The 27,691-nt window shown below is 44.8% G+C and overlaps 1 protein-coding gene across 3 annotated transcripts in view; it reads right to left on the bottom strand.

Moving 5' to 3' along the window:
- The window catches only part of PCBP3 (poly(rC) binding protein 3), a 93,693-nt gene that overhangs the window by 44,624 nt on the left and 21,378 nt on the right, over positions 1–27,691 (bottom strand). For all 3 annotated transcript variants that reach the window (XM_085314569.1, XM_085314567.1, XM_085314568.1), the window contains exon 3: positions 20,675–20,798. In XM_085314569.1, the coding sequence (XP_085170695.1) occupies positions 20,675–20,798 (124 nt within the window). The remainder of the gene's footprint in view (positions 1–20,674; positions 20,799–27,691) is intronic.

Genomic DNA, 27,691 nt, shown 5'->3' with positions numbered 1-27,691 from the left:
TTTTAGAAGAGCTAGCTCAGGCTCTCCTCCCATGAATAAGGTCCATCACAAAACTGTTCCCTTTGCTTTGGTGCCAACATTGCTACTTCCTAAAGACTCTAAATTCRGAGCAGGAGTCTCCCTTCTCATCCTTTCAGGGCTGGGTTAACTGATTGAGCAAGGGCATGTACTTCCCAGCACAAACTCCTCTCTTCATGCCATGGGTTGGCACAGGTGTTTAGTGGGTGATTTCCTTCTTATATTTTCTCTTTGTGGCAAGGAGGTGTTTTTGATTTCTTCTCCAGAGATCTGTGAAGGCCATAGTAAAGTAAAATTACCCCTGTCCTAAGCTGACAGTGTTTTTCAAATTCGTTCTCAAACCCTTCTTCAAAGCAGAGTAAGAAAAAACACAACAAAGGCAGAAAATATGCTTGGGTTATCTTCACTAGGTCACCCTGTTGCATCTGGGAGATACAGTCATGCCAGAAGCTGGACACGTGGTAGATTTTCTGTTGCAAATTTCATCATGGAATGCTCTCATCAGTATTACGGAGCCCAAAATTTATGGATTTAACTAGATATTTATTTGGGAGGATGAAAATGTTTTGTTCAAGCTGTCTGAAAATAAACAGAGAGGACAACTTGTTGCAAAAACATTCCACAGGCACAACTCACTCCCATCTCTGAAAAGTTTGAATGGAAATTTACAGGCACTGCCAAATCAAACTCAAGGAAGAATGTCTTTGTAGCCCACATCACCCATTACTTGCTTTTTTTTAAAAAAAAAAAAAAAAGAAAAAAAAAAAAAAAAGAGCAAAGAAAGAAATCACTGACAAGTTTTGTCAACCTAGAGATTGCACTTAAAGCACAACACCCCTAGCCCCTTCTACCAAGGACTCTGGTAGATCCATACAGTCCAAGTGCTTTGGTCTGTGGACTCTGTTGATCTGGTGCTGAGGAAACCATGAAAGCCTGAGACCCTGCTAGATACTAAAGGCTTTACAATCAGCGTATATAATTTCCAGGGTTTTTTTTTAAGCCTCAGAGGTTTGTAAGAACTTGCATCAGGCATCAGCACTGGGCAAAGACAAACCAGCAAATATAATCGTGAGACTTCCCTGAACTGAAAGTATAAAAAGAAATCATGTTCACTACCCTTGCATTAAGCAGAAGCTATGGTTAGCACTTTTGCAAATATTTTTACATGCAAAGCTCCTGGGCTTTATCTAATTTCCCTCCTCTATGGGGAGGCTGTGCAGCCTGTCTCCTGGAATCTGGCCTAGGATCATCTTGCCAGTTGCTTAAAGGCACTATTACCATATTAAAAACATCCAACATGCTTCATGAACTCCTTGGTGCTTCAGGAGTCCTGCCATCAGAAATCCAGGCATTAAAGACAACTGCAAAACTTCAGTGTCCTTCAGCACACCATGATATGTCGCAGCAAGGCCCATATTTCTAATGTGGCTGGTTTAGTTTCCTGCTGGGGATTAATATCTTGGCCAGAATGTCTATAACTCAAGAATGCTTTTTTTTTTTTTTTTTCCTGTGAGGAAGGAAATGTTTAAACACCTCTGACTTCTCAACACTCCCTGCACAAAATTCAGTTCAACGTTTTCTACTCTTTAGAGACTGAAAGTCCTGTGCTGAATGCACAAAAAAAAGTATACAAAAGGGAAATTCCTCTATTTTACACTTTCTAGTTTGCTCTCCTGAGAAGAGWTGCCTGCTCACTTAAGTAGGAGCTTTCTCCCCACTCACCTCCCCGCAGCTTGATCCTGCCATTAAGACCTAATCTGGTGATTTTCAACATTGTGTTTTAGCAGCTGGAAAGCAGTGCAATGCAAGAAATTCAGGATTATGACGTCAATACAGTCTGGCCAGATCAGGTTGGAGATGGAAGGAGCAAGAAGATAAACTGCTATAGCAGAAAAAAAAAAGTCTAATATTCCCTCAGACACAGACTCCATGTTGAAATGCATCAGCCATCAACAGAATTAAGTTGTCAGAAGGTCTGACGCTATAAGGAGAGAGCACTAGCAAAATCTACATGAATGATGCCAAACACTATTTCACAATAAAACTGCATTTCCAGCAGCTGCTCATTTTGGCAAAGCACAACCATTTTGGTTCACATTTCCTCTACTTGGTCTCCAGTTCCAATGGAACTGTTTTAGAAACCTCTTACCCAAGAAGAAAACCCTGCTGCCAACAGCACATCTCCACATTACCTCAGTATGTCAATGGTATTCCTGTTCCTCATCTGCCTGATTTTTAAAAGTGTCACAGGAGACAAATCTTCCTGCTCTTGCTCTCACAGCAAGCATCTCCTGAGGCTCCATTCTTGGTCACCTGCTCGCATCTTCCTGCTCTCCTCCAGGCAATGTGTCACCACTCATGGCCCAGGATGTCAGTCGTTGGCTGCTGATGAGCAATTATAATCTGCCTCCCCCTCCTTGCTTGTGTACACCACAGAGTTCTTTCAGTCCCACTCACCTCTGCACTCATTGATCAAAAACTAATTACTCCAATTTCTATCACAGGTTTCCAGATATGACTTCCTCTGGGCCAGAGCCAGGCAAAATGCCTGCTGAGAGCCTCCCTCTGCTTCCTTCCTTACCCTCTCTGTTTTGCCAGCTCCTTGGCCTGCAGATTCAGAGCCAGGACCATGATTGCCATCAGTCCTTCTGACTTCTATCAGTGCCTCCCCCACTCTCTTGGTTGCTACCTCCTTTCCTCATGTTGCTTAATTCTGCTTCTCTTACCAATCACTTTCCTAGCTGCAGCTCTTGGGAATGCTTGTCTCCTGTTTTATAAATAACCATTTTCTAATGCTGCTTAAGTCAGGATGCTTTTTTCTCACTAGCTCTGTTGATCCTTCCCATGCTTCTCTACCCTTGCCCTCGACAGCAGTTTTTTGTTTGGTTGGTTTTACACTGGATGACCTTGCACAGAGAGATTTGCTCTAGATATTATTACCTAGATATTGATATTAGCTGATACAGATACCTCTGAATGATGGCCCATGGATCCAGCCCTCTCAAACCACCATGGGCTCAGCTACATCCAAACCAAACCAAATGCACGTCTCTGCTCCGAACTCAGAATAAAGCTGTGCTAAATCTACTCTTCCCTTTGGGAAATTCCCTGYTGGTCACTCAATTTTCCTCTTTTATACGGCACATCCATAAGCTGGTTTAAACAATCCGCCTTCACTTGAATTTGTTTTTGGCTAGCAACAAGCTATGCACCTTGCTGTGGTCGTAGGCCATAGCAGATTGCTTCACTTCTGCTGAACCCACTGTAAATACACATGCTTTCAGCTGGATTGTTGAGTTAACTTTTGAAACAGAGCTCAGCTCCTCTTTTCTTTTCTAGAGAAAGAGGAAGAAGAAAAATTCTGTACAAACTGGAAACATTCCATAGTAATTTTAAAATCATTAGGTGACTGAACATTGTACCGATTCTTGCTCAAGATTTCATGTATTTCAGAGTGATTTCTGGCCTGATCAACAAACCAAACGAACAGAAACATAGCATCATATACCTCCAACAGACCTGACTCATGAAGGTAGCAAGTCTCTGCACTGAAGAGCAACACAGACCCCTGGATTCAGCCACCGGACACCCCAGGTAGGRGAACATCCAGTATGAGTTTCCACAAAGCCATTGAGAGCCATGCTATTCATCACAACCCACTGCATCTCAAAAGCTAATGAAAACCAGCAGCAGTCTCCATCAGAGGTGAAACCCAGGCACAATTGATGCATGTTTGTCTAAGATAGGAAACTTCCATCAGATATGCTGGGAATATGGGTGGTGATATCATGGTCTAGTCTAGAASACAGCACAGAAAATGTTGGAAGAACAGCATTGCCCTGGCTTTAATATAGCACATAACTCAATTGCAGGGTATTGCCTATGTTCTACTGATTTGAAGGCTTTCACAACAAGTGAAATCAGAATTAGGCCCCTCTTGTCAGATGGTATTAATATCTCTGATTTCTAATGCAAGTCCCTTCTAAAAAGAACTGTTTTTGTTGCAACAGCTATGTCATTTTAGTGATCTTTCATGTAAAGGTTAGTGATAGAAACTGCAATTTTTCTTACTGATCACTGCAGGATGAAGAGGTCTTGCACACAACGAGGAGAGACTAGTAACTTCATTTGATATGACAAGCCAGCATAATTATAGTACCTGCTTTTTCCCCCGATGCATCAGAAGACAAACTCAGAGGTTTAGGCAAAATATCTCAAATACCTAAATMTATCTGGACATATCTATAGAATACAGAATTTCCATTCATTCACATAAACCACTGCTGGGTTGCAAATAGGTTAGAAATAATAGTGAGCAAAAATAAGTTTAGTGTGACCAAGTAATTACATGCCCTTGTGCATCCTAGAAAATTTTCCCTATCTGAGCTGGTTTCAGTGCTCAACCACAGTGGGACTATGAGCAAAATCAGTGAGTTAAACTTGTTAAAGCAGCATCTCACCAAGCTTAGATAACCCTGCTTGGAATAATAATGGATCTTCATTGAATTTAAGTTGTTCCATTTTGTAGTGAATTAAAATCATTTTTAGAAGGTTGTCTATTTGGGGTTGGAGTAAGAGGGTGGGCAATGGAGTTCAATTCAGTCACTTCCAATTCACCCTGTTATTTAATTTTGGAACAATTTGCCAATATAAATAACACTTACAGTGAATGTTAAACTGCTTAAGTACCTCAGAGATTTCAATTCATTATATGTTTAGTCAACCAAAGTGAGAGCCAATGCTGTCTGCACTACTCTGTTGAAAGTATTATTGCTCAAKGATCAAGAGCATCCTCAGATCTTGAGATGTCTTAGCTTTTAGCAAGTGCCAGGTAGACTCAAGAGCCCATGCCTTGAGAAATAACATTTCCTAGGACAAGGAAAACAGCTCCATCTCCTTGATCACAGTTTTTTTTGCTTTGCCAGTAGATAAAACCAATACATAAAACCAATCCATTAAAGATTTTCCTGAAATAATATGCCTGTCCCTCTATTCCTGAACCAACTTGCTGTAGAGGCTGTAYGGCAACAGCCCTATCTGAGCACTGGAAAGAAGAGCTGCTGACAGACAGTCAGCTAGGACCAAATATTTGCTTGGTCTCCACTCACTGTATGTACCCTGGACATCTCAAGTAGGCAGACCTGCAAGCACTGCATTGTGCAGTCAGGCTTGAATCCTGCTACAGGGCATAGTACTGTGCAGCAGGGCAGACTCTGCAGCAGTATCTGAGTAACAGAAACCCTACCAAAGCTTTAATTAGCTCAGTGGCATCACTTTACACTGCTGAGTCTTGGATTAACCTGGTTCAATGCCGTGCTCCATGCTTGCACCCTTTAATATGTCRAAGGATCTGGAGAAACACTACCAACTATGCCAGGAAAGCAGCTGGGCTGAGCTACTGGAAAAYGGAAAAACAGATGGAGTCAGGGTAGTCATCTGACATTTCAGCAAGAAACAGTAACAAACATGTCCTTCTGGATGAGTCCTTGCAGAAAGAAGAAAGGCCCTAGTTGGTAGTATAGTAATGAGACCATTAACACAGTCCAATGTGACATTGTCCTAAATGAGCTAGAGAAGCCTGGTGAAGATGGAACTATGGAAAGGTGGCCTGAAAATCGGCACTGTAAAGGACATTTACTAGTGATACGCGTGTTAATCTGTCATCTCAAAAGCCAAGAGAGGGAAGCCAGAGTAAGACCACCAAGATGCTTGACAAAAGGGGGGAAAATGAGATGCAGCTCAACAATGAAGAAATCTGAGCTTGGCTGCATGTAATTAAGTGCACAGAAATGGAACAAGAGTTCCCCATTCACCTCAAAAGGGCTGAGAAGRTTACACCAACTCAACATGAAAGTTCAGAATCTACAAAATAAAAACAAAAATGAAGAGGTCTTTCTTCATGCAAGATACAGACTAAAAATGACAAACCAGAGGAGMACAACCCACCTTCCCAAGGGCCAGGAAACAAAACCTATGAGGAAAAGCGTGGAGAAATTAAGGTTTTGGGCAATGGTCTTGAATCAGGGGCTTAAATTGCAGCTACTCAGATGCTCGAAAACAGCTTGCTAACAGAAAGGACACTCATATACTGTCAGTGAAAATGTTATGCTTCAGTCATATTTGTTTAAATCTTACAAATGGTTATTTTTTTTTTTTTTTGCAAACAAAGCTCCTCTGAAGGACACTGACATGCGTAGCCTTGACATTAGGCTATGCCTACAATCAGTCATGATTCAGGGTATACATCAGATTTAGCCTTCTTTCTCCACTCAGAGAGTAAGGAACTGGAGCCGAGAAATGCTATCTCACACTAAGAGACACCACAAACAAACTGCCCAGCAGCATCTTGCAGAGGTGCAATTCCTGGCTTTTGACTCAGAGGAAGTGCGTACTGCTGCATCTTAAGGTTGTTTCTTGCAAAAAGCCATAGCTCATTTCTGGAAGTGCTCCTTTATCAGTTGTATCCCCTCACAGGCTGCCAACCCCACTGTCAAGTCATGTTCATCCCCTCCACTTGGATTTGGTCCACATTACCCATACTGGAAGGCCTGCAATGGCAGTCCTCAGGTCACACACATGCTATAGAGATCTGTCATTGCCCTGAGCAATGAAGTGATACAATAAATATTTACTGCTGAGGAGAAAGAATTGCCTCATGCCTATGCACCACCAAGCAGAAACCTGCCTAAAACTCTAAATTTAATGAATATATTCAGTGTGAAGCTAATAAAAAACATATATTCTCAGCAACACAATTCAGACACTTCACTTTGGTTCAACATACATGTTCACTGTGATCCTACTGCCTGAAAGCACTGTCAGGCACAGACACCACAGGGAGYCACTCTGCCAGGAATATACACCAGCTCTGAAGCACCTGCTTCTCACTCAAACCAAAGGATGCTAGGGCAGCCAACATTAGTTATATGCTGGATTGTCCCTTAGAGAGAGAAACAAGGACTGTCAAATTGCCATCATCTGCAGTTCCCTATCTGCAGTCTTTTACATGTAATTTTTCAGGGGAATGCCAAGACACCCAAAACAGGAACCGCACAGTCACAGGTCTGTGACAGCTGTTCACAAAGTGGCAAAGGCCACTGCTGAGCCACATGGAGAAAGGAAGACCTCAGAGGACAAGCTATTTGACCTCCAGCAGCCTGGAAATGAGAAATCACATTTTCTACAAAGACATCTCCAAATACACTCCTGGTATCCTATTAAACATCAGCACAGCTTAGAAGAGAGCACCTCTGAGAAAGACTCAGGAGAGGTCTCAGGACTGGGGTAGGTCTCAGGAGAAAGACCTACCCCAGACAGAAAGCCCCCAAAAGGGCTTCAGAGAGCAACAGGCATGTTCATCCCATTCCYGTGCCACAGCCTACCATGTCCTTGACTATAACCGCCCATCCTTGACCCTCAGACATGGCCTCTTCCCCTCCTCCTCCTCTCCCCTCCCTACCTCCACCTGCCAGGCTGCACACCATTCCGGGCATCCTGGAGAATTGAGTTCATGCTTCCAAAGTGGAAGATGTCACTTCAGATCTCCTGAYAGAGCAGCCTTGGAGATAGCTGATGCTCCTGTGTCTGCCTGCTTAGAGCATGGCGTGGGGCCAGACAGTAGCTGTTGTGAGTGGCCTTGCTTTTGCAGTCTTCACTCTCCTTGGCACACTGCAACAAGAGGCACTACTCCTCAGCCTAATGCAGGCATGCTGGAGCTTCACTTGGAGAAGGTAGGCAGCCATAGGCCTCTCCCTGAAGGAAGGAGGTATTCAGCCACTCAGACATTTTCAGCTTGCTGCACCATGTGCTTCAAGCCTCTCACACTACAGATGCTACAGGAAGACAAAGGAAATGAAGAACTGAGTAAGGGCTTGACTGAGTAGCAGGGAAGGGTAAAGGCAGTCCTTATTCCCAGAGCTACATTTCTTGTTGCAACCTATCCTGCCAAGCTGAAGGTCCATTTGAAAAAACAAAACAAACAAACAAAAAAAACTATGCTTCATGGATTCCCCAAAATGAAAGGTCTTTGCATTCCGCTTCCAATATGAACCACTCTCCCTCCCCCCCACCATCATTCACCTTTGAAACAGATAGAGGTAGCCAGGACTATTTTCCCATAGCTTTTAGTTGCACACAAAACAGGCATTCCACAATCTCCCCATCTGGGATCCCCCTTAGGCACCTCCACCAGAGCCTATTGACAGTCCTGCTTTTAATTCCACAGGCAGTATCATCCCAATAATCTCCCTCAGTTTTCAATCTACTGATCTGGGGGCAGCCCACAAATCCTCTCATCCTGAGAGCAAAGCAATCTTTACTGCTTCATCTCATCCCATCTCATTTTTTTCTCTCTAATCCTTGGAAATCGGAAAGAGCCCTGCAGAGGGTGGGCTGCCCTAGAGTGGTCTGTCCAAGAGAGACAGATACAGAGAAGGGAAGATGGGGAAAGGAGGGACCAGGTCAAGACCAGCAGGGAGAGTCACAGGAAGAGCAAGGCTCCATTTGACAGGCTGGGGAAGGACTGAAAACAGAGATATGAGATTATTTTCTATCCTTCACTCAGTAAAATTAGGTTTCCCATGATTATCAGCTGAACGGACATTCCCCAAGTAGGAGGAGAAAAAAAAAAATCTAGTTCACTGCTCTCTAAATCACCCATGAGATTTTAACCCGTTATTGGCAAGACCCACAAACTCAGCTAGGAAAACACCCATGTCCCTGAGATCAGGGACATGGGCTGAGAATTGGATCCATCCATCCTCCTCCAGGAGCATCTCACCTACAGTTTTCAGGGATGAGAGGAGAGAAAGGCTGAAGAGAAAAAACAATTTTAGGGGGAAGGGAAGGAAGAAAATTTCTTTAAAGAAAATTAGGACATGCTTCTTCTCAGTTATAGTGGTTTGAAGTTGCTTTGTGACTTGGAGATGCTCCATACAGGGGACTTAACACAGACATCCCTGCTGACACTAAGCTCCCCATGCCTCAGTCTGCCAGGACATGGCTGATGACAGAATCGGGGCACAGTCTAGCTGCCCTGGCCATTACGACGAAGCAGGCAGGCCATGCAGTTATTCATTGTTGATGGTCAGGCAGGCTGTCTTGATGCCACAGCAACCCCTTGGCCTCTCTGCTTCCACAAGCCACTCTAACGTATGATATGGGCTGCTGCAAGGTGCCTATGGCCTTCTTACAGACAATAGGACTGATTTAAGCAGCAGCCTGACAGATTTGGCCTTGGTAGTAGCCATACTGGGCCAGACTCAATGCCCTGGCACAGTGTCTCCTTGATAGCAGAGGAAGGATTTTCTTCTGTTACCGCCTGGTCTCCTTAGATGTACTCAAGGATTCTTCTGATCATTCTCCAGTCTCTATAAAACATATATGATTCGGCCAATTTCCAATTGCATGCTTTTTAAAAAATTAGCAGCTGTGCATGAAAGGGCAGGGATTTGGGGCAGGGATTTTTCCTCACCTCAAGGTTGGACTCAGATGCTTTCTCTTCCAGGGACAGCAGAAGCTGGAGGTGAAGGAAATGGGTGGGCATCCTCATTTTCCTGACCATGGGCTGTGTGTAGAAGAGATGGACTGGATGCAGTGTGGAAGCCATTATTCTGCCTGACAACTCTGCGCTTGGCAAAAATAATGGGGACAAAACAAGACTGACAGGGTGGCAAGGCAAGCTGCCCTACCCTGCTCGCTCCAGTCTTGTGCTACAAACCCCATCTTCCAGTGCCTGTGGGTTCAGGTCAAGATCCAAACATGTGCTCTACCTTCATTCCTCCCATTTGTGCACGGTCTCTGCAAACCCAAGCCCACCTTTTCCACCTACAATCAGAAACTCCTTGGTCTGTAGGCTGGATGAGTAGCTGCCAAGCAGGGCTCCTGGGAGATGCTCTTTGGGAGAGGGCATCTCATAAGAAGCMTGGGGAGGGAGACCCTTGAGGCATGGGTCTCTCCCAATCTTTAGAGAAGCATCCTGGCACTGCTCAGTTAAGATAGAGCAACTTCAGGGAGCTCAAATTGTCAGGAAACAGCAAAACAGCACTTAACAGGCTTTCCTCTTTTAAGCATCTATGCATAGAAAGCTGGAAAATTAAGCAAGATGAAGACAGGCTCAAAGAGCATGACATGCATACAGTTCACCTAACGCTATACCCCAGTAGTGTGACCCCCTTCCCACTCCTCCAGCTGAAAGCACTGTGAGGAACAAGGATGGCACATGAAACAAAGCTGACTGGTGGCYGGGCTGTGCAGGCAGCCCTCGGGCCACAATTTCTGCAATGCAGGAGGTGGAGCCAGGCCATACCACCCTCTCCACTCTGCTTGGTAGTCACCCCACGGAAAGGTTAGCTCAGTGGGCAGCCTGATGCCAGCAAGGCAGTAGTGGGTCTTCGGGCCACCATCACGCCTGAATTCGGCTGGGAAGGACAAGGTACGGGGGAAGTCATTATGCAGCTCTCCACGGCTGAGGGTGGATCGCCGGCCGTGCTATGTTCAGACCCTGACAGCAGGCTCCAAAACTGTCACTCCCTATCTATTTTCACTTCAGCTAAATCTCAACCTCGATTAAAATCAAGGGGAGAGTTGTGTTTTCCTCTCTACTTCTCCCTGTAGTAGGTCCTCTATAACCTCAGGTCTAAACAGTGAGCAAAATACACCAATGAGTAAATTAGTCTGCTTGTAAAAATCTGCTAGCCCAGGATTCACCAGGAATCACCAGGAATCCAGRCTGTTGGCTATCAGGGAAGGGGCTATTCCCATCCACAACTCTGAGTGTGGCCATTCCCACATTGTTCCTCCCTGCCCCTGGCTGCAAGGAGACTGCCACTGCAATAGTCCCAGCAACATGGGTCTAGGACTCACTGTCCGAAGCTGGCAGGCAGTCAGGGGAAGGATGCTCTGTAATTTGCCAGTCCAGACCTGGGCTGTTCCTCCTACCTTCCTGCAGCACGCTGAAGAGGGTCAAGATGCAGCTATGCCTTCCCACCTCCCTGAAAGTGCCTGCCAAAAAACAGGACAGGCTGAGCAACCCACACTGAGCTACCTCTGCCCTACGCTGAGTTGTACCCAAACAGCAGCTCTGGTAGAAAGTACATTCAAGGGCTTGACCAGGTCTGATTTTAGTAGGATGCCCTGCATTGGCATTCACTGCACATTACCAACTCTAAGTAAAGCCTGAGTAACAAACATGCATATGCATATACATATATATGTACATATACACACACACATATGAACACACAAACAAAATTGCAGCACCGCAATGAATGCAAACTTCTTTCTGCCTTTCACTGTAATGCTACAGGGATAAAGACAGCTCTGACCCCCAGGGAAAACCCTGTTTAAATTTGCTTTCAATTTCCGCTAGTCAAAAGGTGCCCATGGAGGCCTGGTAAATTCAATCTGGACAGGCTACAGTCCACTGCTGTCACCCACCCTTCTGTTTCAAGGAAGGAGGCATTACGCCAGACACGCAACCCTGTGCAACCACCCCAGTCAGGCAACGCAACATGTCCCCGGGCTTCAGCCACAACTGCAGTGCTGAGAAAGCATCCTTTGTTTTGCTTGCCAGGGACCCAGACAGCGAGACACAGCCACCACAATGGCAGACCTAGGGCTGCACAGTCATAAGCCCCTTCATCATCCCCTCACCCAATCGTGGGGACCACCCTTACCCCCTGGAGCATAATGCTCTGCAAAAGCAAGGGAAAAAGCACACCCAGGACTATAAATGCTTAATTTCTAACAGTATTCCAATCTGTTCGTCCCTGTGCCGTACAGAATGAGCTAGTGCTGCAATGAGAACCACAGAAACTCTTCTGACCGCAAATGTGCTGCCACGATCTCAGCCTCTCCAAGCAGCCCTCTGTGGGCTCAAGATCAGGCTATAAGAGGTGCAAGGGGCCATATTTTTTCTCCTACCGCAGAACAAACTACTTCCTCTAATTGTGGGAAATTTTATTTCTCAGGTGGATGTCATACTTGATGAAAATAATTATCTGCTTGCTTTAGAAAAGCAGTTCCACATCTTTATGTAGAGACAAATAAGGACCACAGAAATGTGAGGAATGAAAGCATCATTTGTAAGTTATCTAAAGGAACTTTCTACAATGTGATAAATGCCATCTCTTTAGGCAGCACAGGAATCCTTTACTTCCATCAAAAAATCATCGTACCCTACAAAAGATAGCTTGCTAGATCCCTTCCACACAAACTAATGCAGAACATGACAGCATTCATATTTTCCAATTATTTGCATTAAAATCCCACAGCTTCTTCAAAGCATTTTGAAGACAACTTACATCAATTGCAATACAACCATTAAAATAATGTTTAAATTGTTTTAAGATCTTTCCTTTGATGTTGATCAAGTCTTTTCTTTTCGTCCTCCCCTGAAACAATCTATTTTGTTCAGAAAGAATACCCTTTTAATTTAGCTAGACTAAGAACAYTTCCAAAGATTATTTTTTTAGGAAGAAAGAATTTTAAAATTCCCCTTTATATCTGCAAATACTAAAAATCTTCGTATAAATTATTCCATAAGAGAAGAGTCTGTGATTGAGAACTTCACAAATATTACTGAACTGGTTGGGAATTCTATATTAAAAATGAAATCCCAGATATTACGCAAAATTGCTTTTYCAGAGTTTGATTTCTGTATCAAAATACAGGCTAGCATCTGTCTCTGCATCTGTCAAAACAAAGATCAKTCATTTTATGGAAACTTAAACACAATGCCCTTGATCCAATGCACCTGACTTATTTTTAAGCTARACATGACTTTTGAATAATACAGTAAAATTTTCTAGTATTGCTCGAAGTTACATTAGCCAAGAAAATTCAAATTTCAAGAAAAATGTCAGAGTATTTTTCCTTTACAATAAGATGTTGATATTTTGGTGTTGATTTCAACAACACTTAAGCCCTTCAAAACATTTGAAGCTCATATTTTGTTTTCATATGTACMTAAGAATGATTTAGAGAAAGAAAATGTAATAGAAACATAGTATCAGAAAAAAATTAGCTATGGAAAAAAAAAAAAAACTTATCAAAAACTAGCAAACAGAGAAGAAAAAGTGAGCCTCAAAAGATACTCCTCTTTCCAAAAATCTAATTTCCGTCCATTTCCTCAGTGCATGAAAAGGRAGGAAAAAAGGAAACAGAATCCAAAGGTAAAAGCTAAATAGGTTTGATATACTTGTATCCTAAAAACATCTTGGTTTGGGGTTTTGCTAAATAGCCACAAAAAGAAATGATTAAAATCTATTTTAGCTGCAATTCCTTTCATCCCGATTGTGCTATTTACAATATCCAAAGCATACACCAGAAGTTATATGTAAGTAGAATATTTAAACTCTCCTAGTTTAATACGGAAACAAAAGCTTCACTACTCACTCAATGATATTCTCTTCAGCATTAGCCGTTAATTATAAGACAAAACTAAATTTCATGAAAATAAAGCGCACACTGCAACAAGTAATGACAATTTTTCAAATCTAAGTATTTTATGGSAGAGACTCGAAGAGTAGCCATTAACTACACTAAGGCATTTGATTATTTTTCCCATAATTCCACTTCCATTAACATAGACTTAAATTTTTCTCAACTCAAGAGATTCACTTCAGAAGGCTCTTAAGTGTTCAAAGCTCTTTTAACTCTTACTAAGTCCAAGCTCTGACTTCACGCTTCCTCACTATTTTTCATCTGTACGAAAAGTTACATGCAGCAGGTGGTCTTCCACMAATACAATCTTTTAAATCTTCTTACCTTCCCCAAAGAGCCGTGTTAGCAGTGATTCCGTGTGATGGGGTTTTGGACAGATGGCCACTCTTCACGTTTAGAAAAGACGAAAAATGCAACGGGGAAAAAAAAATCCCAGTGATCTTTTGCTGTAAAGCACAGAAGGCTCAAAACCTCATTGGCCCTGGAATGGCAACCACGTGGCACAGGATGAAGAGCATGTGACCTATTTTCTCCCAAATCCCTTGGTCTGCTGGAAAGGGGGATGCTCCCACCACTGATGTTTGTCATTTCAGTGGATTTTTTTTTTCTTTTTTTAAAGGCCACTGAGCAAATCAAGTTGCCTCAAGGCAATGAGGACAAACCAGCCAGTGCTTTCAACATGAAAGAGAAAGGAGCTCCAGTATGAGACAAGCAGTGGGATTCTGCCTGTTTATATGGAGAAATTTGAAGCCACTTTGGCAGGATATCAGGATAATGCTGTCTGCCCACGAGCTCCAGGGAAAGGGGTCTCTGGGAGGAATATTTTCTACAGTAACGCACATTTAACTGCTGGAGATGGGGCATATTAAAATACTTATCCTGGGAGGAGATCGTAATCAGTGAAAGGCTCAGCCGTCACTGTAAACCCCAGCACTCAAGTGGCACATTCCACCCACCGAGCCCAGTAGGAAGGGGACAAGGAGCATAAATGTTACGACAGCTCCTTTGCAAAGAAAAAAAATAGGAAAAACCCCAYTCACCTCCCCCTGCATTTCTCCAGACCTTTCTCAAACTGATCTCATTCTCTGTCCCCATCCTGGGTAACACACAACGGTTACACCAAAAAAAATGCTCCTAGAGCCAATAAATCTTCTGTTTTACAGGCAGAGGGGCCATGAAATAGTTTTCTTGGGAGAAGAACCAAGAAGCACTGCACATATGGAACAGTGGAGGGATYGTGGRCAGGTTTCATACGTTCTTACTATAYGGCCATGGCAGGCTTGGAGGATATTCCAAAGTTTCCCCAGTTGATACTTTCCAAACATGCAGAAGCTGGGAACCTAAAAACCAGAGAGTGGTTGCGGGCTCACTCTCAGCGGGCTCAGCATGCAGCATTTCCTAAGGCAGAGCAGTTCAGTAGGTTTTTAGGAGAAAAGCCTCTCTTGCCTCACTCATATCTTGYAAAATTCAGTTCAAAGAGCAGATACCAAATCTGAGCCAGCAACAGTCCACAGACCAAGCAGCTTTTGGCCTTCTGTTGCTAACTGCAGGTCCTGGTGGCCTCACACACCAATGGTTAATAGGAACACAAGCCCCAGGAGTATCCTGAGGTCTGGAAGCTGATGGAGCAAAGAGCTGGAGTTTGCTCCCTTTTCTTTTAGGTGATTAAAGAGGAAATGTGYTTGAGCTCACTTTGCTTCTGATTTTCTTGGATTTTTTTTCTTTCAAGTTAAACAATTCTTTCATACCAGCACATTAATTTGGAGTCAGAATGCTTAATGTGGGGAGGGAAAAAAAAAAGGAATTTCAGCTTTTTGGAGCCCAAGAGAATCTCTTATTTTTCCCMAAATTTATGTCCGTAGTTTGCCTAGGTAAATTTTCTGGCAATTTAAGTCTCCACCTGGAAAAATCTCTCAACTGTGCCATCTTGTCATGCCAGTGATATGCTTATTTTTCACTCAGTCAAATGGAGGATCTCAAGTGAAGATACCTCTGGCACGGGGCTCTGAATTTCAATGAATTTACTTCTGCAAAGCAGCTGTCCCAGTCTACAGTATTATCTAAGGGCTTGAACAACCAGCTGAACTTTGATTTCAGTGAGAAAGAATCACCTCAAGGCTTTCTAAGCATCACCACCATGTCCAAATCCAGTGCTCAGCACTGCTGTTAATTCTTCATCGTTGTTCTTCCCAAGCATGCAGCTCTACACTGGGACAGGAGAAGTCAGATGTTTCTTCAACTTCAATGCACAGCCTATTTTTCCAGTTCCTTCCTGAGACTGGATCGTCTCACTGTGGTGTTATCAAAGACTGAAATAAAGTGATAAAGTGACCAGAACAGTGCAGAACTGCAGAGAGGTAGGTGCAGGAGCAGCACGTGGGCCAAAAGCAATTGATGTTATACGGCAATGGAAGTTATTCTAGGAAATATTTCAGGAAGACTACATTGGACATGGGTTCCCAGAGGCAGGGAGGGTGCTCTGCTCTAAGAGCATGGGAATAGCTGGTCCTACTATAGGGTCCCCCACCTGTAAGGGGGACCAAGTGACCATGGCCCATCTYGGGCAGCCAGACACAGAAAACACTTTTGTTGGCCCCCATGCGCAGGCATGCAGAGCGTTAATCCACTTCCAATTTCTACTGAAATCCCATCYGGACTGGAGGGCCACACTTCTCCAGCTACCAGCCAGATGCTGGGGCATTTTAACCAATACCAACTGAGGGACAAACTTACTCACTATTGCATACTCAAATGCAAGTTTTTCATACAGCCAAAACTAACCAGCTCACTGCATTTCCCTACTGCATTTTGAAATGGACAGCATCCAAAGWAGTAGTATGAGAAACACTCCACCTTTAGCACCATTTCTCTCCATTCAAAGCCCCCTCATCCTTCGCAGGCAATGTCCAGTTAAATCTGGCTCCAACGTAATCTTCTGAATAATTATATAATAGGCAGAGAAATAATTTTATGCTGCTGTGTCAGTAGAAAGCAAGCTGGATTAAAAGATCAGAACAATACAGAGATTAAAATGGTTGGTTACTTTCAACAGCAGAAAATCCGTAGCTAAGGGAAGAAAGATGTTGGGAGAGCATATAACATCTTTTTATTCTCCCCAAAATAATTTTATGTATTAGGTAAGGCAATTCTAGGTTTCCAGGTTATATTCAGGTTTTATGTGCTTTATTCTCCAACAGGCCAAAGAAAAATAATCTGCCAGATGATACGGCGTTTTATCTAAAGACTTCTCTAGGACTAGTAGAAAAATGCTTCGAGTTATTTTGCTCTGCAAACTGAGGCTAGATCAAACAACTAATATTTCATTGCTTGTTAAGACATCAATTTGAGTAATCAGTTCCCCTGAATAATCACCRTGGAGTTTAACCCAAAATATCCTTACCTACAAGAAATGTGCTTCCTGACACACAGTTTGAATTGGATAAGTGCCAAGCAAATTCATTTTTCCAGTAGCCAGACAAGACCTGTGCTTTATCAATACACAGGCTTTCCTTTTAAAATATAAACCCCCAAACCCTCAAGCCAATACCAGGCAAACAATGAACTTACCAGTGCTGGAGATGCGACAGCGGATGGGAGAAGGGCCGTCAAACACCAGGGGCAGCTCTTTACATGCGCCTATATGCCATCTTCCCCCTGGCCCCCAGCAAGGTCAGCGGCACTCACAGCACGGGGGTGCTGTGCTGGGGTGCCCGCTTTGACTAATTGCTTTGGAAGGGCGTGAAGGGGAGGCAGGAAAAAACAGTGGGAAAGGGACCAACTGCTCGTGGCCATGCTCTCTGCAGAGCAGCGCACAGCACTGATAATTCACATCCCGGATCGATGTTGTTAACTTTGCTAGTTCACCTTCAAGTTCAGATTAAGCAGAAGGGTCAAACTAAAATTGTTTGTGGTTGACAGGAATGTTTCCTCCACAGACTTATCTAACACCACAGTCAATGTTTCTCCTTGCCAACATCATGGCCAGCACCTTGCTCATCCCACAACAACCCCAGCCTTCATTACTAACAGTGACTGCTTTTAGTATCACTTCAAACATAAGAAGTGAAGCAGTAGCATTTAYCTGATGCCAAATGGTCTGAAAAAAAGGAATTATTTTCCAAGTTTCTCTAGTACCTGTAGTTCTGCTATAAAGTAACTGGCATGCAATCAGCAAATCACTAAATCACATACATAGAATCAGCTCTGAGTTCAAAGGATGAAACACAGACCCATGTTTCCTTGCTTTTCAGAAAGAACCAGCTTTAAAGAAATAAAATGCAGTTTTGATTTCACAGATAGCTCTAGGCAGAGCAGCAGRTCCTAAATCATCATGTTGCTCCTTAGCAAATCCCAATACAGAGGTCACAAATGATAGCGAGGGCTGGAAGGGAAGAGAAAAGGCATTGCAGGCATGCTCAAGGTCACAGGAACAAACCACCATCACCAGACTCTCACTGCAGGGCTGTATAACCTATTGTTCCTATAGGTCCCGTGGGAAAAGAGATCTGAGACACAATCTTGAAGATGACTTAGCATTTAAAAGAAAAAAAGAGAGCTAAAGCAGACTTATTTCAACATTCCACTTCCATCTACCACTATCATGAGAAAGCTTTTAACTGTAGTAGCAGGAAGCTGCCAAGCTAGGAAGAACAAAGCACTTCYGCAGAACAAAGCTGTGATTTCACTACCATGCTGGTTTCTCAGTGTCATGTCAAGGAATAATTATGTGCCCTTAATAAGGGCAATTTTTCCTGACAAACTGGGAGATGATATTCAACAGGCCAAAYACAACCTGGATATGCCACAGTCCTTCCATTACAGCTGTGCTGCCCTTCAAGCTACAGACAGCAAGGGCTTCTGAGCCACACTTCCCCTTAGAGTGGGCTCAAATAGTCTCTAACCTCTATTGTCAGGTATCTGCAGGTAAGCAGGGCRGAGCCATGCCACCGTGGTTGTGTGACCCAACCCTGTCACTACCAGGCTCGAAACCACAACCCTACATTACTACCAGCTGAACAGATCCACAGGTCACTAAACAGCCCTTGACYAACCACCTCTGCAAGGATCTTTGGACAGAATAAGAAGGGGCAGTCACAGACAACCATGTGCTCAGCTCCTGTTGATGTCCTAATGAAGAAAAAAAATAATAATCAAACCTTGCCTTGCATTTTGAGGTTGAAGAGCCAGAAATTGCTGGCTTCCACACAGGTATCAGTGTGTCTCCATATAAAGTGGCAGCTCCCGCAACCACGTGCACCTCTCCTGTCCACTTGGGGATGCAGGAGCAGGGCCAGGGGCATAGTCTTAGGAGAAACTATTGTATTTTTGACAACAGAGCATGGGAAGGTAGAAAAATGAGGTTGGAGACCTGCCAGGAGGAATTTGGGAGTTGCAGGGCATCATGGTGTTTGTACAAATGATGCTTTAATAGCTTGTTTGCAGAAGAGTGCCTTCACTAAAACTAGARAGTAAAATGCAGGTGCCAGACAGACTACATAGTTATGGCAGCTTGTGGGAACTCAGMTTGGGGACTAGATCTCAAGCTGGTCCTCACTACACTCAGCTTCCCACAGCAAGGCTGTCCCCAGTTTTTGTCCATAGTATTTGGCTATGAAAAGCCCCCACCTGAAACCTGACTTGCACAAGCAGGAAGTCAGCTAGCAGAGAAGAGGCACAGCACTCAAGGGATGTACACCAAAGCACTATTACCAAACAGGCCCTTCCTTGAATTACGTTGAAGCTTCAGGCTACTGGTAGGAAAGTCATGGCCTCCTGGAAAAACTATAGATGAATACATTTCCCAGAGAGACTGCCCATAACACACAGGCGTAGTGGACCATGACAGCAGAGGCACTGTAGGTCCTGGCAGAACAGGATGCATCCTGGAGCATCTAGACAATGGCAAGTCCTTCAGGGACTCCTGCAACACGCAGCCAATGCTAGCGGCAGATCCCACACCCATGTCACGTAAGCTGCAACATCAGGCCTTGTATGAATCTGCTTTTTTCCAGTTCTTTCCATGCTTCCCTCGGAAGCCTGGGGCCTTCAAAAAGCTGCAAAACTTTAGCTRTCCTTCAGCTGAGTGTGTTCTTACAGACGAGGAAAAAACCTTCTTGTTCGGTGTTCCCTGACCTCTCCCAAACTCCCTGCCTGGAGGCCCAGGCACAGTGCAAAAAGGAGACCTGGGGCAGATTTATCCCCTCCCAACTTCACAAGCAAGTGCTTGCTCATGAGCTGAGGGAGGCAGARTTGCAGCTCAGGTCAGGAGTGCTTGAAACCTGGCACAAACAGCACTCACCACATAACYAGTGATTTTGTGTAAGACTTCCTGTCAGTTTTTCGGGCAAACTCTACCCCTGCTAAGTGTCTTAGTGGATCACCCTGCATTTCCTCTAAGAAATTCTTGTAAAATTTTATCCACTTATCCAAAACACATCATCTTTTCATAGGTATAAAGAATTCCTCTGGCAGCTCTCTCCCAATACTTTATGCTTAGAAAAACAGGAATCAGCAACCTTGGCACTTTTAAAAGTRAAATAAGAGAAGAGGAGGTGGATTTATCTGTCGCCACAGCATTTCTGTTTTATGGAGCTGTCTTCTCACTGAGATGCATGTTCTCCTCTTTGCTAATGGAAAATGTTCCCTGCCATCCATTTGCAATAGTCAATGCCTGGGACAACATGATGGCTTAAGGCCAAAGCAAATCTATTTTAGTAACAAAAGCAGAGCAGCTGATGAAAGTGACCCCATCTCTACACTTCCTAAGCTTAGCTCTTTAGCTGGTTATAATGGACCCCTGTGACCAGTGTGGTGGAAAGTAAAGAGCAGAGTACAACCGAGGGCAGACACGATGGGATGGAAAACCTTTGTGACAGCAGGGTAACACTGCCCCCTTCGCAAAAAGAGTCCCTGGCAGCAAAACACACCTAAAGACAAACGCTTCCCAGTGCTTTGATTTGCTGTTTTAATAGCAGCTCCTTTACTAGGGTTGCACTATGCAGGGTGCAAATCCCCTTCGCATTTTTTACCATGTCACAGCACTGTCCCCTCATGCAGTCCAAGGTCCCCACGTTGCAGCACTATCTTTCTACCGGAGAGCCCAACCACAGCTTCTTTGCAAGTGTGTTATAGCCTAAGACTGTACTGCAGCTGCAAAGACCACTCGTCCCACACCCCCAGCATTTATAAAGGGACTGGTCTTGCCTTACCTTACCCTGCAGGCTGGCCTCAAGCTCCAGAGTGATTCCTTGGAAAGTCTGGTTTCAGCAGAATATAGCATGCTGAGCGCTGCACGGAGCCAAAACCTGCAGTCCACAGCACGAACAGACAGCACGGGCCTGCAGACCAGGGCAAGGGACAGGTTAGACACAAGGCAAACCAAGCCCAACAGCAGTTCAACCCAGCTAACGTGGGACTGCAGAGCCCTGCTCGAAGTCCTGAGCGGACAGAGCTGGCAAGAGCTCTTTTGGGGGAGTTGAAGGCTGATTGTTGATCACTTGCAACATTTCTCAGCCCCTGCTCTTTTGCTGGAGGCAAATTCCAAGCAGTTCTAGGTAGCATAACCCCTTTAAACAGTCCAGAACAGCATTGCCAGCTCAGTTCCTCTAACTCTGCAGGCAAAAATCACCTTCACAGAATGGGTTTCTTGGAGGGTTGCTGCTAATGGAGCTGGGGCTTAGCTCAAACACCCTTCCCAGCAGTGTGACAGCTGCTTAGAAACTCCCCCATGAAGCAGATATCTGAGAGAAGAATAAAATGGCTTGAGGATTTTATTTTCTTCTTTTAGAGGGCTAAAATATAATTTGTATATCGCTAGTCAGAATCCAGGTGTTATTGATATTTCACTACTGAGCCCACTGGATCCATCTTCTGTTGTCAGCTGTTCTCCACAACAGCCTTTCAGCTGACTAAAAAAACCCAATATGTAAGCCCCATATATTTGGGATTGATTTCTTTGTCATCAAAATGCCACCACATTGACTGGTAACATTGGGACGTATGGGACATGACCCTAGTGACCCCTCCCCCCCGATAACCCACAGCCAGGTGGTGTGGCTGCAAAGAACTGCACCCATAGGGAGAAACAGAGCACAAACCGTGGCTCTGCTTTGTCCAGACATCAGATTACAAAGGCAATGGAAATAATCCAGCACATTCCTGTTACTTGGGTGCTGGGTTATTTTTATCCCTTTATTTTTGCTGCTGCTCCTGGTAAGTTAACTGGGGCATGCATTATCCATCAATAAAATCAATCAAGCAGCCTGGGATGCTAATAAGCTGTATGCCAGAGGGCAGAAAAAAACCTCTCCATTACCCAAAACTTCCTTTGAGCATCAGGATGGGAGAGCTGCAGTCCTTGCTCACTGCTTGGACTTAGCACTTCTCTTAACATGTCATGGCAGCTTATGCTTTTTAAGTGCAAGCATTTTATTTCCAAAGACTGAACCACCACTGGTGTAAGGAGCTACAGAAATATCCAAGGTTCCCAGATTTGTTTTCAATAAACTGAATGTGAGATGCTAATGCAGCTGCCATGGGAAAGAGTCTGATGGTGGGAAGGGAGCCCCCAGGACTCCCAAGCTTCGAAAGGACCTCAGGAAGTCTCTGGTCCAACGTGCTGCTCAGAGCAGGGTCAGCTCTGAAATCAGACCAGATTGCTCAGGGCTTTATCCAGTTGGACSTTGAAAAAAYCTCCAGGGACAGAGACTGCAAAACTTCTGTGGACAGCCTGGGCTTCACGCTTCACTGCCCTCACAGTGTTTTTTGGTTTTTATTTTTTTTTCTTTCCACCCTGATATCCCATTATCTAGGTCCCCCTGAACAGCAACCCTGCCTTCCAGTAAAGGACTACATCCCCAGTTGGTGTCATATGCAAACAGAAAAAGTCCCAGGATAGACCATGAGGACTTCCACTTGTAATCAATCTCTATGTGTAATGCAAACCACTGCTACCTTGTGAGCCTAAATAACTAAACTAAATTTGAAATTCCACAAACAAAATGTCAAAATATTGGAACACCTCCCCCCCCCCCCCCGCAGACTGCCAGGAGATGGGGGGAGGGGGGAGAAATCCAAACAAAAACAAATCACCAAAAAATGGAAAGGAACTTTCCAACCCACTGAGAATGCACAGCAATGTGATGGGGAATGGGAGAGTTTCCAAATACATTTCCTTGCAGCTGGCAGCAAATATTTACTCTCTCCCAAGCCTCTCCCAGGGAGAAGGCACCCTGCRTGTGTAGTCAAGGGCCAAGAAGGTCTCCTGGCTTTTGCCTGGGGTATGCAACCCTTGCTCTTGGCAAAGTAGGTCGCCAGCACAGCATCTTTTTCTGCCTGATTTATGGTGTCTTTCCAGCCTCTGTCCAGATAACTGCAGGCTCACCCTTGGAGGAGCAGGTGGCAGCAGAGCAGGGAGGCCAATGGGGACAGAGGGTTCTGGGGTCAGTGGTGGAGATGATGGGAGAAAACCTGGAAGAGCGAGCGAGACCTCAGCAYCCTGGTGTGGGCCTGGTGAACTGCCCTCTCCCTCGCACAGGCAGGGTGACCTGCAGCTGACAGGCATCCCACCACCGTGGCCAGGTCTCTGGGAGGGCCAGGGAAGGGACAACTTGGGGGAAGCAAACAAGCAGCCAGGGTCTGTTGAAGGGAAAACAGCCTCAAGTCAGTGGATTTAGGGTAATTTTGGTAATTTTGCCAGTCAGAACAAATTGCTGGTCATCAGTTGACCTATTGAGAAAAAGAAGAAACCCACCGAGTCTTAAACATCTATCCTCCATCTTTCTTAAGTCAAATTTATATATTTCTACCATGGTCATAGACCCTCAGGGGCATCTCTACCTCCTTTTAGCAACCTTCCTTCAGCTACTGACTTTTCTTAAGCATATCAGAGCAGGGGCACCACATGMTCCTCTAATTGGCTGAAACTTCAGCACAGAAAGATAAAGTTTTGAGTTTTCCTCTGTGTTTCAGAGCCAACAAGAACAGCTGTGAGCAGCACACTGCAGCCCAAGACCACCTCCTGCACCAGTCCACACCACATCCCTCTCCAGGATCACTCCCAACCTTATCAGAGCTTCATCAAAACACATGCAAAGGAGGAAGCTAAGATAAGGATTCAACCTGCAGGAGAAGAGAGGCTTCAAAGAAACCTGACTTGTACTTTCCACTGCCTGCACTGGGCCACCACCCCCTCAGTGCCCTGCACCAACTCTCAACCAGCTCTACAACTCCTCTCTCCCAGCCCCAAGGTCACATCCTACATAGCATGCAGCACCCTGCCACCCAGCACTGCCCTCCTGAGCACCACATTATGGGCACACAGACAAACAAGCTGCAGAGATGCAAGCAGCACTCACTGAAGGGCTCAGTTTTGGATGGACTAATCCATCTGCTCTGGGGTACAAAGGTGTTAAAACTATTGCATCTGACTTTTTGCAGCACCCAGGAAAGAAGGGTCTCATGAGAAAAACTGAAGAAAGCAGGGGACAYGGCAGAAACTGTCTCACTTCAGCCTGCTCATTTCTACTCTAYGCACAACTCAGCTCTGACTTGCAAGTGTGAGGCAGGGAGATTGGAGGAAAACAACAAAAACAGGAACACAAAACCTACTTTTTCTACTTTTACTCTTTCCTCATACAAGAGAGGAGATGGAAAGCAATGCTCCCTTCCTTCATTGCCAGCTTACCCATTAGCTCTCATTTATTAAGTACACAGGTACCATTCCCAAATTCAGCCTCTGTCTCCAAGATTAACATTCAGCTGCGTGTGGTGGCTACACCCTACAAAGGAGGGCAGAGGAAAGTCATCCTCTCCCGTGCTCTGCCTCTAGAACTGCTTCTCTGCTCCAGGATGCTCAGGCCAATTTTGATATAAACCCAGAATAAACTAACAGTGTATTAATCTCCGCCTGCCTCATTCCCTAACCCTTCACCCTCCCATCTCCATTAATAGGATGGTTTTGAGGACAATCATCTCTTGATTCAGCTATTTCCCATGAAAGTTAATTCGAATAATAAACATTAGATATCCCTGACCTCCTGAACAGTATTCAAGTGGAGTCACTCAGGATGGATACAGATAGGATTCCTTTATGAACCATGTAGTGGCAAAGATGTTCATGTCTCYACAAAAATCACATCTCTATTACTCCCAGATAAAAGCATATGAAGAGGTGATTAATCCCACTGCATGCATCAGTAGACAGGAGTAGGAGATGCTGCAGCATTGACACAGCGAGTCCCTCAGAGCAGTGTTCTCCAGAAAAAGGCAGAGTAGACAAACATTTTCATGTCCTTAACTCTGCCCAGAGAAGCACCAACTGAAACTTATGACTGACTGCTATCCTGAGCAGCACAGATCCAACATAGGAAGGTACTTCTCAGTAGGCACAGCCTAAAAAAGCACAGACTGACTCCCATGGAGCTCAGCAGGCCTGTTTCCTTGTTTGAAGCATCCTGTACATGCTGAAGGACTTGGCCAAATCACTTTAATCTATTGAAAATTTTGCAAGATTTGGTCTTGCATGGTTAAGGGAAAAATCATATTGATGTGACCAAGTATTCTTTAAAGATGGGTTTGAACACGTTGCTTCAATAGAAGRCAAAGTTATAATATGCTGATCACCATGCATGCTAAACTGGGCCATGGACAGGCACAAGGAATACCTTGGGATTTTCATTCTAGGGTATATTATGTGAAAGCCTTCAGTAGCTTTTGAAGGCAGCCTGATGAGTCCATGCTATTCCATTAAGTTCAGGGGAAACAAAAATCCTGTCTGACCTGTTGTTAAAATATAAAGACCAGAGTCTACATATTCACACAACAACTGGGCTCATTGCAAATTCTTAGAAAACAAGCTCTTCATCCTGACATAAAGAGCTGAAACTGGGTCTTACTGGAACACACAAAACAGCAAAAACCACAATTTTATGGGCAAGGCAAAAACCCTGCTTCACTGAGGAGTCACAACTGCTCTTTTCCCCAGGAAGAATGAGCCTTCAGACATCATCCACTTGAATGGATCTGAGACAAGAGCTGCTGCTTACCCCTCCTTGTGCATGTAGCTAATTTGAGGTGCACTGACAGGTATTTCCACGCGTGAGCTGGTCCTGTGCATGTTTCTGTGAGGCAGCCTTTGAGGCTGTGACAGCTCTCCTGCTTCCATTCTGGCTGGAATAGAGACAGTAAGTGATGCTTCTGAGGACATTTGCAGGCATCCAAAGTGTCATCTGGAAGTCAAAGCTACATCAGACACTGTTTGGGGGCTTTTCAAAAGTACCTCAGGCCTGTATGCTTTGGGGCAATGGGTGGAGGCCACATCCACCTGGAGTACCACAACATTGGCTTTCAGCCTCACTTGGGAATAGTGCAGACAAACCTGGGAAAGTTATTGTTTAAAAATAACTATGTAGGCACTSAGGAGTTTCAGTTCCTAAGAGGCATCAGAAGCTCCACCAACACAGTATAACTACTGCAGCTTTGCAACATGCGAATAAGGGTTGAAGCTTTAGCTTTTCTTGCTAGATTTTACRCACAGATGAATCTAGAAGATGGCAGGGAAAGGTTTCTTCCCTACTAAAAAGAGTTGGATAAGAGGCCTACCTGGCCTCGACTTAAGGATGAGAGGGAGCAATGAGTACCAGCAGCTGATCCTTCACCATCACCAGCCTTCTACCACAAGAGTTATACCCAAGCCAAGAGCATGGTCCCTGCAGGCAGCACACCCACCCTGGGCATCAGCCCACCCAGTACAACAAGCAGAGGAGAGCAGGCCAGGCTGTGAGAGGCTGTATGTGCTGGGTAGCTTCAGGGCAAAAGCAAGAGGTTTGCCTTGTTCTCTCTACAGCACTAGGGCCCTTTGCTGCGTCCTAGAGCATGAGTACAGAAGGCCAGGAGCTGCTTCCCTCCTGCATTAAAACTTTCCCCTTCCACTGGCACAACTTATCACTCCACCATCACTGCATCATGCAGCCAGGCAGGGTTTGAACTCCCTCTTCCCTTTCACTATCCCCATTTCCCCTCCTGTCTCTGTAAAAGGCTGCAACCTCCCCATATATCCAGCACCTGCACACAGAGGCAAGTCTGTCAGCCCCCATAGGCAGACTGAAGGGCAAACTTATCTGAACAAGAAAACAAATGACATACCATATATACCAGCTTTAACATCAGGGTGGGGGAAGCAGCGCACAGCACCATTGCTTAGTGATGCACTAAAAAGAGCACCATAGCTTCCTGCTTAGCCTCACAGCAGGCTCCTACACCACACAGGGCATCATCCAGGCTCATGCATGCCCTGGCTGCTCAGCTCAGCAATGGCTGGTGTGCCTCTGGTTGAAGCCATAGGATCACACAGGGAGGCACTTTAAATAGCTCTCGAAAGAAAGCTTGCTCAAGCAAAAAAAGGATTTCAAGTGATCCTGCCTACCCAGAGTTTCCCCATTGCTGCACTTACTTAGGGCTAGAGAGGCAGAAGCACCCTCCTTGCAAGACCCTGTCAAGCTACCCCATACCACAACTCCAGYACCCCAAGTACCAGCAGACCTTCTGATGCCCCTTACCTCATTTCACATATCTCTGCTGTGGGGAAGCAGTACGAAAAGCCTGCTCCAGCACCCAGCTTGCCTTTCCTGCAAACAAAAAGACTAAAAAAGGCTCAAAAAAAAAAAAAAAAAAAAAAAAAAAAAGAAAAACAACCTGTGCCCCTATATTTAAAGACTGCATTTCCACCTGCCTGCACAGGTGCCCCAGATAAAATCAGCCAGTCAAATTTGATTTTAGCCTATCCTCACTTGTGAGCATTTGGCTTTTTATACCTCTAATGGAGCTTGCTTGGTCCTATGCATGGAGTTTGGGAATTAAGGGAAACTCAGGCCTCCCACAAGGGGTTAGAGTTCCTCCAAAGGAAGAACTCTCTCTGCAGGGAGCTCTAGCAGCTCATGGGTACCCTCTTACTTTACTGCAAGTCCACAAGGAAAACACAAGCTTTTTTATTTATCTGAAGGAGAGCATGCACTGCAGCTTGCAACGGATGCACTGGAAAAGAAGGGGTGTTCTTCCTCCATATTACCAAATTCATGAGCTATAATACATTTTGCAGATGTTACAGATGGGAATCTCTGTGAGACAGCTCCATCTGTGTTGCTCTCTCAGGCTGCCAGCTTCCCCTCTGGGTTGGACGGGACCCCACGCCATGCTCCAGTTAAGATGAGGTGCAGCAGCTCCTGTGCACTGG

This window comes from Rhea americana, unplaced genomic scaffold, assembly GCF_003343005.1.
Source record: "Rhea americana isolate MKP2758 unplaced genomic scaffold, rheAme1 scaffold_408, whole genome shotgun sequence".
Taxonomy (NCBI): Eukaryota; Metazoa; Chordata; class Aves; order Rheiformes; family Rheidae; genus Rhea; species Rhea americana.
This window is presented reverse-complemented; position numbering and strand designations above follow the sequence as displayed.